The 12,787-nt window shown below is 32.4% G+C and overlaps 1 protein-coding gene across 2 annotated transcripts in view; it reads right to left on the minus strand.

Annotated features, from left to right (window-relative positions):
* LOC127700226 (adenylate cyclase type 2-like) overlaps nucleotides 1-12,787 on the minus strand; it is a 102,470-nt gene that overhangs the window by 36,869 nt on the left and 52,814 nt on the right. For both annotated transcript variants that reach the window (XM_052203648.1, XM_052203647.1), the window contains exons 8-9: nucleotides 12,321-12,448; nucleotides 1,113-1,271 (exon numbers count right to left, since the gene is read on the minus strand). In XM_052203648.1, the coding sequence (XP_052059608.1) occupies nucleotides 1,113-1,271; nucleotides 12,321-12,448 (287 nt within the window). The remainder of the gene's footprint in view (nucleotides 1-1,112; nucleotides 1,272-12,320; nucleotides 12,449-12,787) is intronic.

A 12,787-nucleotide genomic window follows, 5' to 3' on the forward strand; every position in this document is an offset into this window, starting at 1 on the left:
GTCTAATTTATTGATTATATTCTGATACAGTTAATAAATAGAATACCGATGACTTAAATAGATATTTGTAAATGTATTCAACCGTCTTGTAAATTTTATGGTTGATTAGTTACGAAATTGTCCGGACCTGTGATGTACTTACTAATTAGGTTACAAAATTATCATGAGTGTTTACAACCCTTGTATAGTTTGACACTAATTAATAAGGGTAATTATCTGATCAGAGTACCTTACACTCGTATTCTAATTGACACTTATTAATAAGGGTATACACACCTGACAGTCATTTTATAAAATACATGTATGTACAATGCCCTTTGGCATTTATGTTGTTTAAACTAACATATACCGCTATTGACTTGCCGACTGGGAAAAATAGATCGTTCACGAAACGCTTTAGCTATTAGAAAGTACCCAACGAATGCATAAATTTTCGTGGAATTTATTTTCGCGATTTTCGTTTATCCGCCAAAATAAGCGAAAATAAACACCCCGCGAAAATAACCCGCTATACCGTATCAGACTTAACCTGGAACACCTCCAGATTCCATGTGATTAAAAATACTAATGTAATATAAGACTAACCCTGGAATACTTCCAGATTCCATGTGATTTACTAATGTAATATCAGACTTAACCTGGAACACCTCCAGTATATATGTGATTTACTAATGTTATACATGTATCAACTTAACCTGGAACACCTCCGTATTACATGTGATTTACTACTGTAATATCAGAATTAACCTGGAGCACTTCCATATTACATGTAATTTACTACTGTAATATCAGACTTAACCTGGAGCACTTCCATATTACATATGATTTACTATTAATGTAATATCAGACTTACCCTGGAACACCTCCAGATTCTATGTGTTTTACTACTGTAATATCAGACCTACCCTGGAACACCTCCAGATTCTATGTGTTTTACTACTGTAATATCAGACCTACCCTGGAACACCTCCAGATTCTATGTGATTCACTACTGTAATATCAGACCTACCCTGGAACACCTCCAGATTCTATGTGATTTACTAATTTAATATCAGACCTACCCTGGAAGACCATCAGATTTCAAGTGATTTACTAATTAACATCAGACCTACCCTGGAACACCTCCAGATTCCATCTGATTGGCTGTTGTCACATCATCTGACCAGACATCATACTGCCACTTACTAAGACCCAATACACCACTCAAGACCATGCCACTGTGGATCCCAATTCTCATATCAACATCCACACCTGTTGCATCTCGTACCTCTCTGTGAATATAAATGACATTGATCAAACATATTTTTGCTGACAACAGTCTTTTATGATAGCCTTTATCAGTATTGATGCTCCAAGATTGTAGTAAGATATTAATAGGATTGACAAATATAACAATAACAAGTGTAAGGAAACTGTAATTTTTTGGTAAAACACTCTCTAAAATAAAAAAAATTAAAAATTTAGGGTGGTGATTTAAATTTACCAACTCTGGTGCAGAATGTGTAACATGCATTGCCTACCTTTTCTTTACAATTGAGTTTATCACCATTTTAAGTGAAGTAAATACTGTTCAAAGATTAGATTTCTTTGTCTAATTTTTGTAGATAGGGTACAACCATTTGATTATGCAAAAGGGGGGGTGGGGGGGAGAGATTTTGAAAACAAATTCGAAATAAATATTTTGGACCAATTAAGTTGGAAATAAATAATCTTGCCTAATATCACACATGCAAATAAATTTTCTTACCCCAAAATATTCCCCTCATAGTGTCTACTTCTTGTTATCAATGGCTTTACTACCTGCACCCCTGCTATATATATATTACATCAGATAAAGAGGTATTTCATTGATAGCCATGATCATTCTTATAATATATCAGAATATCAAATGTCAATCTACTGCAAATGTAGCATACAAACGTGATAGTCTGAATTTTTATGGTTAAATTTATTCTGCATGTTCATTTTTACAAATGCATTCAGTTCTATTTTTGGGAATCCAGAGTGACAAGGGTAAACTTATGACAAATTGTATTACATACAAGTTGACTGAGTACAATACATTATTGTAAACAGTCACGACAAGATGTACACCCTAAATGTCCAACAGTTATCTGGAACAAGTCTTGGCGTTTAATTTTGTTGCACTTCTATGTTCCTGTTGTTCATTTATTTTCCTCTTATATTTGATGTGTTTCCCTCGGTTTTGGATTGTAACCCGGATTTGTTTTCTCTCAATCGATTTATGACTTTTGAACACCGGTATACTACTGTTGCCTTTATTTACACCCTAAATGTTAAACAGTGATTTGGAACAAGACTTACACCCTAAATGTTAAACAGTTATCTGGAACAAGATTTACACCCTAAATGTTAAACATTTATCTGGAACAAGACTTACACCCTAAATGTTAAACAGTTATCTGGAACAAGACTTACACCCTAAATGTTAAACAGTTATCTGGAACAAGACTTACACCCTAAATGTTAAACAGTTATCTGGAACAAGACTTACACCCTAAATGTTAAACAGTTATCTGGAACAAGACTTACACCCTAAATGTTAAACAGTTATCTGGAACAAGACTTACACCCTAAATGTATGTTAAACAGTTTTCTGGAACAAGACTTACACCCTACAATAATAATGATTGTTACCAATTACAAGCCAGGCCAACAGAGAGAGTTATGGTCTGGTACATGTTGAATGGTTTTCTGGACCAAGACTTATACAACCCTTCTGTAAGGGTGATTATTACCAAGGCAAACAGGGAGACTTATACAACCCTACTGTAAGGGTGATTATTACCAAGGCAAACAGAGAGACTTGGCCTGGAATATGTTGAATGGTAATCTGGACAAAGACTTATACACCCCTACTGTAATGGTGATTATTACCAAGGCAAACAGAGAGACTTGGCCTGGAATATGTTGAAGGGTTCAACTGGACCAAATCTTACACCCCTACTGTTTTGGTGATTGTTTTCAAAGACCCAAAAAGAGATCTGATCTGGTATATGTTGAAGGGTTTAACTGGACCAAAACTAACACCCCTACTGTTATGGTAATTGTTATCAAAGGCCAATGAAGAGATCTGATCTGGTATATGTTGAAGGGTTTAACTGGACCAAATCTTACACCCCTACTGTTTTGGTGATTGTTTTCAAAGACCCATGAAGAGATCTGATCTGGTATATGTTGAAGGGTTTAACTGGACCAAAACTAACACCCCTTCTGTCATGGTGATTGTTTCCAAAGGCCCATGGAGGGAACTTTTTTAGTATATGTTAAATAGTTATATGGCCCAATACTAATACCCCTACTGTATTTTTTTCAAGGCCCATGAAGAGATGGAACTGGTTATCTGGACTAAGACTTGCACCCCTACTGTAATGGTGATTTTTTCAAAGTCCCATAAAAGATGTTTTCTGGTATATGTTAAATATAGTTATATCGACCAAAATTTACACCCTTTTGTAATGGTGATTGTTTTCAAAGGCTCACAAAGAGATATAGCCTTGCATGTTGAATAGTTATATGGACCTTAGACTTACACCTTTATTGCAATTGATATAAAATATTAGGAGATGTGGCATGATTGCCAATGAGACAACTATCCACCAAAGTTCAAATGAAGTGGATGTAATAAGCAATTATAGACAACCATACAGCCTTCAACAATGAAAATAACCATACTGTATAGTCAGCTTTAAAATGCCCCAACATGAAAATATGAAACAATTCAATTGAGAAAACCAACGGCCTAATTCATAACAAAACAATTTACGAAAAACAAATATGACAGACATGAACCAACGACAACCAATGAACTACAGGCTCCTGATTGTTATCAAAGAATGAAAGAGATCTGTTCTTGTACTTGTTCAACAATTATCTAGACTTCTAGACAGAATAAGAACTATTAGAATCAATTTAACCACTAAATATGCGTTCTGTTCAATTGATGAATTAAATTTCTGCAAATCTGTAAAATTATTTCAAATGCATTCTTAATAATATTATATTTCATTACATTTTCTACAAAAAAAACTTTGCTGTCAATTATCTCTTTCTTAACATTCTAAATCAATTAATTAAAACACTTTATATGATAACTGCAGCATCACATTCATTTAAAATTCTCATTTTCAATCCATTTCTATCAAAACAAAAAAGTGTGAAAAGCAATTTTATCATCTAAAATAAAAATGACATGGAATCTATTTTACATCCATTATTACAAGGAAATTAGACAGATGCCCTGACAGAGCTGGTTTCAATAAATGTAATAAAACTGCAACAAAAGACCCATTTATTCCACCAGTACCACTGACAATGACCAATTGTACAATAACAATCTGTGTCCATTTCATGATGAGTTGTCTGGTGATCTCACTAATAATGAGTTAAAGCTTTTTAAGTATGATATGATTGAGTTTAATCTAAATGAAAACAAGCTAATACTAAAATGTGGCTGAAAACAACATTAAATATTGGTTAATTTTCAATCAAATAATTCATATTGGTTTTTGATTGAGTCTGCAAATACAATACAGGGACTATCTAGAAGTTGAAAAACATCAGAAGTTTGAAATGATGTACTGTAACTGAGACAATTCTGCTATTATAAAGTTCTTAAGCTCTGATATCTAAATAAAAAGTGGGCAGATTTAAAGTGTAGTTTGTCATTTTGTGAATCTAGATTACACCCTGTAATTGTAGGTATAATACTAGTCACCCATAGATATATATATCCCATACAAGTATAACAACAGAGCATGATTTTACTTACAAAATGACTGTTGTATCACCAGAGATCAAACAAAGGACCTGACATAATAAGCCACCATTCTCCTAACTAGTGCAAATAATGAAGGGCAGTGAGTTATCTATTAGTTGAGGGGAAACTAGGACTAGACTCCTTCCACTTCAAGAATGACATAATACCATGATGACAATTTCTGTCATGACAACTCCAATATAGGTATGATGACCCAAAGGTATATCCCATTTAAGTATAACACTTAACAGTAGAGTATGTTTTTTCTTCCTGCATTACCAATGTATCACAGGAATCATAACCAAGATCCTGACAAAGAGAGCAACTTCTATACTGAAAGAACTTACTAGTAATCCACTACCATAGCACAGCTAATGAGGATGGGAGCAATTATAAATCTACTATGTCTAGGTAAGCACTAACACAAAAGAGGGACGAAAGATACCAGAGGGACAGTCAAACTCATAGATCGAAAACAAACTGACAACGCCATGGCCAAAAATAAAAAGACAAACAGACAAATAATAGTACAGATGACACAACAGAGAAAACTAATGACTAAGCAACACTAACCCCACCAAAAACTGGGGGTGATCTCAGGTGCTCCGGAAGGGTAAGCAGATCCTGCTCCACATGTGGCACCCGTCGTGTTGCTTATGTTATTACAAATCCGGTAAATAGTCTAATTCGGTAGGTCACATTCGTGAAAAGGGAAGGGCATTGTAGTTACGACATAAGGAACATATCCGATATCATCTGTGAAACGGTTATTCCATAATGGTCAACCAACTCGTGATGGCGTCTGTAAAATTTACGAAGGAATGATTTCAACTTCACCATTTGGAACTCTTGGTTTAATAGCTTCCTTGTAAGCAGCAATCCTCTGTCAAGGAAATCATGATAGGAAATATAGGCCCAGGAATATCGTATTAATTGGGAGATATATACTCCGTATGCAGGGGCTGCTGGAATGTTGCTACATAGAAATGGAAAGTTCACAATTGGGAAGCTGAAATCATCTCTTTTGTCGTAATGTTTTGTTTTCAACCGACCCTCATTGTCAATTTCTAGATGTAAGTCAAGATATGAGACAGACTTAACTGTATCTGTAGTATCCTTTATCTTTAGTTCGATGGGATAGATTCGTCACCAAGTTTTGTATTATTAAGTGAGAGTGTAACAAAAAATTTGTTCCGGCGTGACATTTGTTCCGCTGGAACAAATTTCATATGAAATATGTTCCATCGGAATTTATATCACAGAAAATATGTTCCAGCACTGTAAAATTTGTTCCGGAACTAATTTTATGATTAAATGTGAAATAAGTTCCGTAACAAAAATCATAGCTCCATGAATTTTGTTCCAATTAATATTAAGAGTTTTAAAAAAATTAAATAAGTTCCTGTGATATTTGTTTTTAACAAACATGTACATATTTCATAGAAACCAATGAATTAGTTCCTCTCAAACCTATTTTCACAGAAAATAAGAGCCTTTGCAACATATTGCACAGCGAAACATTTTCTTGTTACATTTAAATTATAATGCTGTACTGAGTGTGCTTGCATGGAATACATTTGCAATTGAAGGCATGACTGTAACTATAGGATGAAGATAAGAAATAAAAGCGATGGTATTATTATAATGTATCATAATTTGTATTTATGTTTTATGTGGTATTCCTCCTTGGTTTCTGTTAACTGTCATGACCCAGTGTTCTAGTCATACATGTACTTAGGTCATGGCACAGTTTCAAAAGAGTGTGTCTTTTGTTTCTACGTGTCTTTTGATATAATTGATCAGTCACTATGTCCTTTTCAAATAAGTACATAACATATGTTCATCTTTAACTATACTTTTTTTCTGAATGATTTTTCTTATTCTACTCTTTTCTGGCTGAAACTGTCATTTTGATATTTTTTACAGAGTATATAACAAAACCTTTGCTATACTCCATAGGATCCGAATTGGATGATTTACACTTTTTACTTTTTTATTATTGATATAATACGTATTTTTATAATGCACTTGAATGATAACTTTAAACTCACTGATGACAAATGTTCAGTATATAAGATAACTTGTTTAACCAGTGGAACATATTTCACAGACAAGGAACTTATTTCACCAGTCGAGGAACAAATCTCACAAACCCAGAACTTATTTCACCAGGAAAGGAACAAATCTCATAAACCCAGAACTTATTTCTCCAGGTAAGGAACAAATTTCACCAACCGGTACTTATTTCACCAGGTAAAGTGTGGAACTGATTTTATAGAGATGGAACAAATTATATAGAAATCATCTGTGAAAAAAGTTCTCCCAGAACATATTTCCTGTGATATTAGTTCCACTGGACCTTTTTTCACAGGAACAAATTTTGGCTCACAAGAGAACATCATCTATATAGCGGAATGTAAAGTTAAAGGATATTGCTAACTTCTTATCTTTCTTCCTAAGAAGTTCCTGTATGAAGTCAGCCTCATAATAATAAAGAAACAAGTCGGCAAGAAGAGGGGCCCAATTGGTTCCCATTGGAATACCGACAGTCTGTTGAAAAACATGTCCTCCAAACGTAATAAATATGTTGTCAATCAAGAAATCAAGCATCTTGATAATGTCAGTTTCAGAAAAATTTTTGTTTGAATCAGCAAGGTTTACACAAAATTTGGGTCAATGTAAGTTATAGAAACCTTGTTTCAATAAGAGGCTGTACAAAGAAGCTGATAAAGGACATGATGATTTGTACACAGAAGCTATTAACTATTACTGTTATAAAGTTGATACATGTTTTGTTGACTTAAAAATGTAAATTTGCACAAGTATAACAGTGTTGCTAATTTATTTTATTTACTTCCTGGTATTTGATTAGATTGTTGTCTCATCTACACCCTACCAATATCCTTCCTTCCCGACAGTTACATATAACTTTATTCTTCATTGAAATATGAATGAAAAGGAATACAACTTTAACATTACTATACCGGATGTGTATTAAAATTTCAATTTACCTAAACTAAAACTCATAGAAACTTCTCTTTTTTTTTAACACAAATTTATCAATTTTATTACACCTTTGCTGCTTACATTTTACTTAATCTACAGCTTCAATTAAGTATTCCTGTATATTAGTTATTGAATATCTAGGGAAAATATTCAATAAAAATTCTTTATTTTGTTTTATTCTCACATGGCATTTGCACTGTGACACAATACATGTATAACAATTAAGGTACTGGCTTTGAGTATTATATTAAAGGAGATATGGTTGGTGGGTGCCATATGCTATGCTTACCATTCCAAAGAACCTTATTTCACTTACGTTTTTTAATTAAAGTAATGAAGGTTAATTTGAAGGCGTATATTGAAGTCTACTTTTGGCAGACTCACTATCCTATCCACTTTTAATTTTTCACTTCCAAACATTTTAAGAGGGTGGGATCAATATACCGTTATTTATACATCAGACCGTACTGGTTACCAGAATTTTGGATACACCAAACCTGGTACTTCATATCTGAGAAACAGGAAATATATGTCCTCAATTTAAGAATTCATTCATACATTTTTGTATTATTAAAAATTATTAGTCAATATGTGTTCTCCTTTACCTTTCATCTGATACCTTAATTACTAAAATATATTCTACATAGTTTTATATTTACACCTATGCGTAGTTACTAATTTGTTTGAAATATGTACTACTTTCCAGTATGTTCTTTTTTGACTGGCCCCAATTTGGTGGTGTTACATCTTGCAAAGTCTATCCAAATTATAGTTGCAAAGAATTCTGCTCAAGCCAGTGCTAGGGGCAGTCTTAAACTTGCAGCAAGGTGAAAGTTTTTTTTTTGCTCCATGTTGAAGGCCTCACTGTGACTTTGAGATGAAGAACAGCAATAAAAGCACTGTTCTTTTGATTTTTGTGTGTTTTTTTGCTGTGCATGTACTGATTTTGTGTCATGGATGGATACCCCATATCCTTTGTTTTTCTATCAATCATAAACTAAATATAAAAAACTTTTTGTGTGGGTATGGCACTCACCAATGAAATAAGATTTAACATAACATTGGAATTATATGTTTGTATTTCTCAAAATGAAGTATATTGTCTGTTTTTTACATGTGTATTTTTCTGTGTGTTTTACTGCATGCCATTCTCTAGTTGATGTCTCTTAATTTTTTGTCTTTTTTCTATTTCACATTTTTCTTTCCTATAGTTCTATATTTACAAAACAAAAATAAATTACTATTTTAACTTTTTCTCACATTTGAATTAAAACCCAATATCTCACAAAAACACTTCTCTGATTGGTTTCTGTGTAATTTATGATGACACCTTTATTAAATATCTGTTTTGTTTACAAATCATTAGTGTCATCATTTTAATTAATCAATTCATAAACAATATTGTCATTGTAACAGTTCATTTATTTTGACAAAAAACTGTCAATAAATATGCTGTTCTAGGAAAAAAACAATTTAATGGACCATTATTATAAAGGAAGGGGAAAACCCAATGATGAAAATGTTTCTGATTTGATAAGAGAGTGTTGATGCAAGCTATGGGGATGGAAAAATAAAATCTCTGTCTTCTGTAAATAAATAAACCAGAGGCTCAGAGGAGTATGAATTCATTCACGTGGCTTAACTAGGAATTTATGTAGAATAAGAATCACAAATGTTATGAAGACTCAAAAAGTATATTGTAAAATGTGAGTCATAAAGATCACACACAAAATCAAGAAAACATATGATAAGACGAAGGAAAATTGATAACCGTATTTCTGACTTGTTAAAGCTAACCAAGGGAAAGTTGTGAGTTAAGCAATGTTTTATCACATGTTAAACCATTTCATTTCAAGTTCCAATTCATCTAGCTTTGCCTCTGTTTCAAAAGTAAAATAAGACATACACTACAAGTATCATTTTGAACTTTACGCATTACACCTTTTATAAAAACAAATATGATCATAAGGCAAAATTTAAAAAACAAGAGGCTCCTAAGAGCCAGAATCACTCACTTGTCAAAAATTTATCTTTCAAGTTTGTTTAAATTTGGTCCAGTGGTTTCAGAGGTGAAGTTTTTTTCTTCAAAAAGTTAATGATGTGACAACAACAGAACTAAGTGTTGGCATAGCTCACCTGGCCCTTTAAAACTGTTATCTTTCTGATTACCCATACAACCCTTTCTTTTTAACCCCTGACTGCTTTTATTTAATTCCTTATGGTAAAAAATAAAAACTGTGGTCTTTTTTCATCTTTCAATATCAGATCCAATATTTTTGGCTGTTGCAACTATGGTATGAACACATTTAAACTTATGAAAAGAATTTGTAGTGCAAAATACATGATTAACACTGTGAAAAATATTACCAGATAGTTTAAAAACAACAGATATACGTTAGAAAAATGAACTGCCAATCAATTTTTAAGATTTCCATACATATAACTTTAACCTTTACATAAATACAAATAATGCCTTTGTTCAGTAAAAAAAAAAACTTTTAAAAAATAAAGAAAATATCTGACTAACCAACGCCTTCTTTTTTCATGTACTATGTAAACACAATACATATTTTGTGTGGCCTGGTAAACTTGATCAATATAAAACTGTCTAGCAGCTATATGATCACAAAATAATATTCACATGATTATATGGATATGCAACTTATACCTAAAATATGCCTTTCATACACCAGACAGACATGAAATTAATCTCTTTTTGACATGTCATGTTCATGTAAAAATATTACAAAAGTAATAAATAGGGTTAAAATTAATTATTTACAAAATATCCTCTGAATTATGATGAATTGCAGAAAAATGGGTTCACCTAGTTTTGTTTTGTTCTTAAAATAAAAACTTACATTATAAATTCATTAACAAGGTATAATAAATCATTGTGTAATAGATCATCCTTTTTCCAGTGTAAAAGTTCTACTGAATATTTTATATGTTATACTTGGGTTGTTTGATGCAGAAAAATCAGGCTAATTGATCAGTACTAGGCAACTATCACTAAATCCCATAAAAAATTGATTATAATTGTTCAATGAAAATATGAAATCTGCATAAAAGCATAAATTGAAAAAAAATAAAAATTCATGCTATATATAGTGCTGACTTTTAAAATTGATGGTTGAAAAGAATTGTGAAGGAGGACAATGATAAAGTCTTGTTCCCAAAATATGTATATCAGAGAGGAAGGGACAATTTCCCCTTTTTAACTTCGGAATCCCTTCCTCCTTTTAATGTTCAGCACCAGTTTCAATGTTAACAGTCACTTATTTGTAGTTGTCTTGTGAAAATGTTTAATTTTTATGCCACAGCCCTTAATTTATGCAAGGATACTTTTCTTCATTTTAGTTTATATTCTTCAAAAGGTGGCATTTATCAAACCAATAGATAACTATTGAACTTCAATTTTTTTCCATCCCATACAAATATCAGGTAGCTTTGTTTCTTTTCTCCTCACATTATTTAGATTTCAACTATGCTAATTGTTTTTTACAACAGGTCATTTTTATTTTGAATGTTATAATGCACTGTTTTGAAAAAAAAATAATCTCATAATTTGTAGGCATTTGATTACAAAAGAGTGCACACACTGAAATGTCTCGCCTGTACATCTTATCATTGAATTTATGTTGAAAGTCTGTAATATGAAGGTTTTACTACAAGTATCACATAAACTTATCATTATCAATGATCTATGAAAATAAGGTAACAGTCAAATGAACCCTGCCATACAGACATGTACACCTTACAGTCATTCCATACACCAAATATAATGGTCCCTTCCCTAATAGTACCTGTAAAACAGATCAAAACACAAAATCTTAATATTGACCAATGAACAATGAAAATGAGGTCAAGGTCATATGAACCCTGCCATACAGACATGTAAACCTTACAACCATTCCATACACCAAATATAGTTGATCTATTGCTTATAGTATGGGATAAACTGACAAATTAAGAAAAACTTATCATTGACCAATAAACCATGAAAATTAGGTCAAGGTCATATGAACTCTGCCAGAAAGACACGAACATCTTGCAATTTTTCCATACACCAAATATAATTGACCTAATGATTATAATTTAAGAGATGCAAACTTGACCACATGACTTTAACCTTGATCATTGATCCACAAATTGAGGTTGAAGCCAGGTGAACCCTACCTGATGGACATGACTAGACGTTGCAAGGATCCATTATACCATATATTGTTATCCTATTACTCATAATAAGTGAGTGTTTCACTTGACAAAAAATCAGATTTTTTTTTCAAGCAGTCACTGAACCATGAAAATGAGGTCAAGGACAATGATATATCACAAACAAAAACTTGGCAGGCGTAACAAAAACCACAAATTGCTAAGGCGGAACTCAAGCAAAAACAAGGTATTTTCACCTGAAGAAAGCTTGGAAACATTGGTTTTCATTCCATATTCACATAGTTCCTGAACTTGACCTGAGTCAGGTGTATGCAGGTGTACACAGGTCAAAAACACAACAGTATTTATATGAACTTACCGAATAGCATCTATCATCTTGAGTCCCATATTAACACAGTTGTCTGCATGGTTTTCATTAGGTGTAGGTAGACCAGACACACAATAATAACAATCTCCTAAAATCTTGATTCTCATACAATGATTTTTCTGAAAAACAAAACAGATGATTTTTGGGTATTGTGTTGTTGGGTTGCTGTCTCATTAACATATATCCCATCTCATTTTATTCATATATACTCTAATAAAGACATGTAGAAGTTTTTTAGTATTAATTTCCTTTGCCCATTGACAACTAGGAAAAAGCTACTACTTTAATAGCACATGTATTAAAGTAACTGTCAAATTATGTAGAATTAGGGAAATCTTTTACTGTCATTTAACTGTTTATAAAAAAGAGATGACAGATACTAAAGCCAGAATCAAGACTCATAAGTCATGAACCTTATCAGAGTATTGCCTTTTGTTTTATCTTAATATTTTTGTCAT

The sequence above is a fragment of the Mytilus californianus genome, unplaced genomic scaffold (assembly GCF_021869535.1).
Source record: "Mytilus californianus isolate M0D057914Y unplaced genomic scaffold, xbMytCali1.0.p SCAF_5, whole genome shotgun sequence".
Taxonomy (NCBI): domain Eukaryota; kingdom Metazoa; phylum Mollusca; class Bivalvia; order Mytilida; family Mytilidae; genus Mytilus; species Mytilus californianus.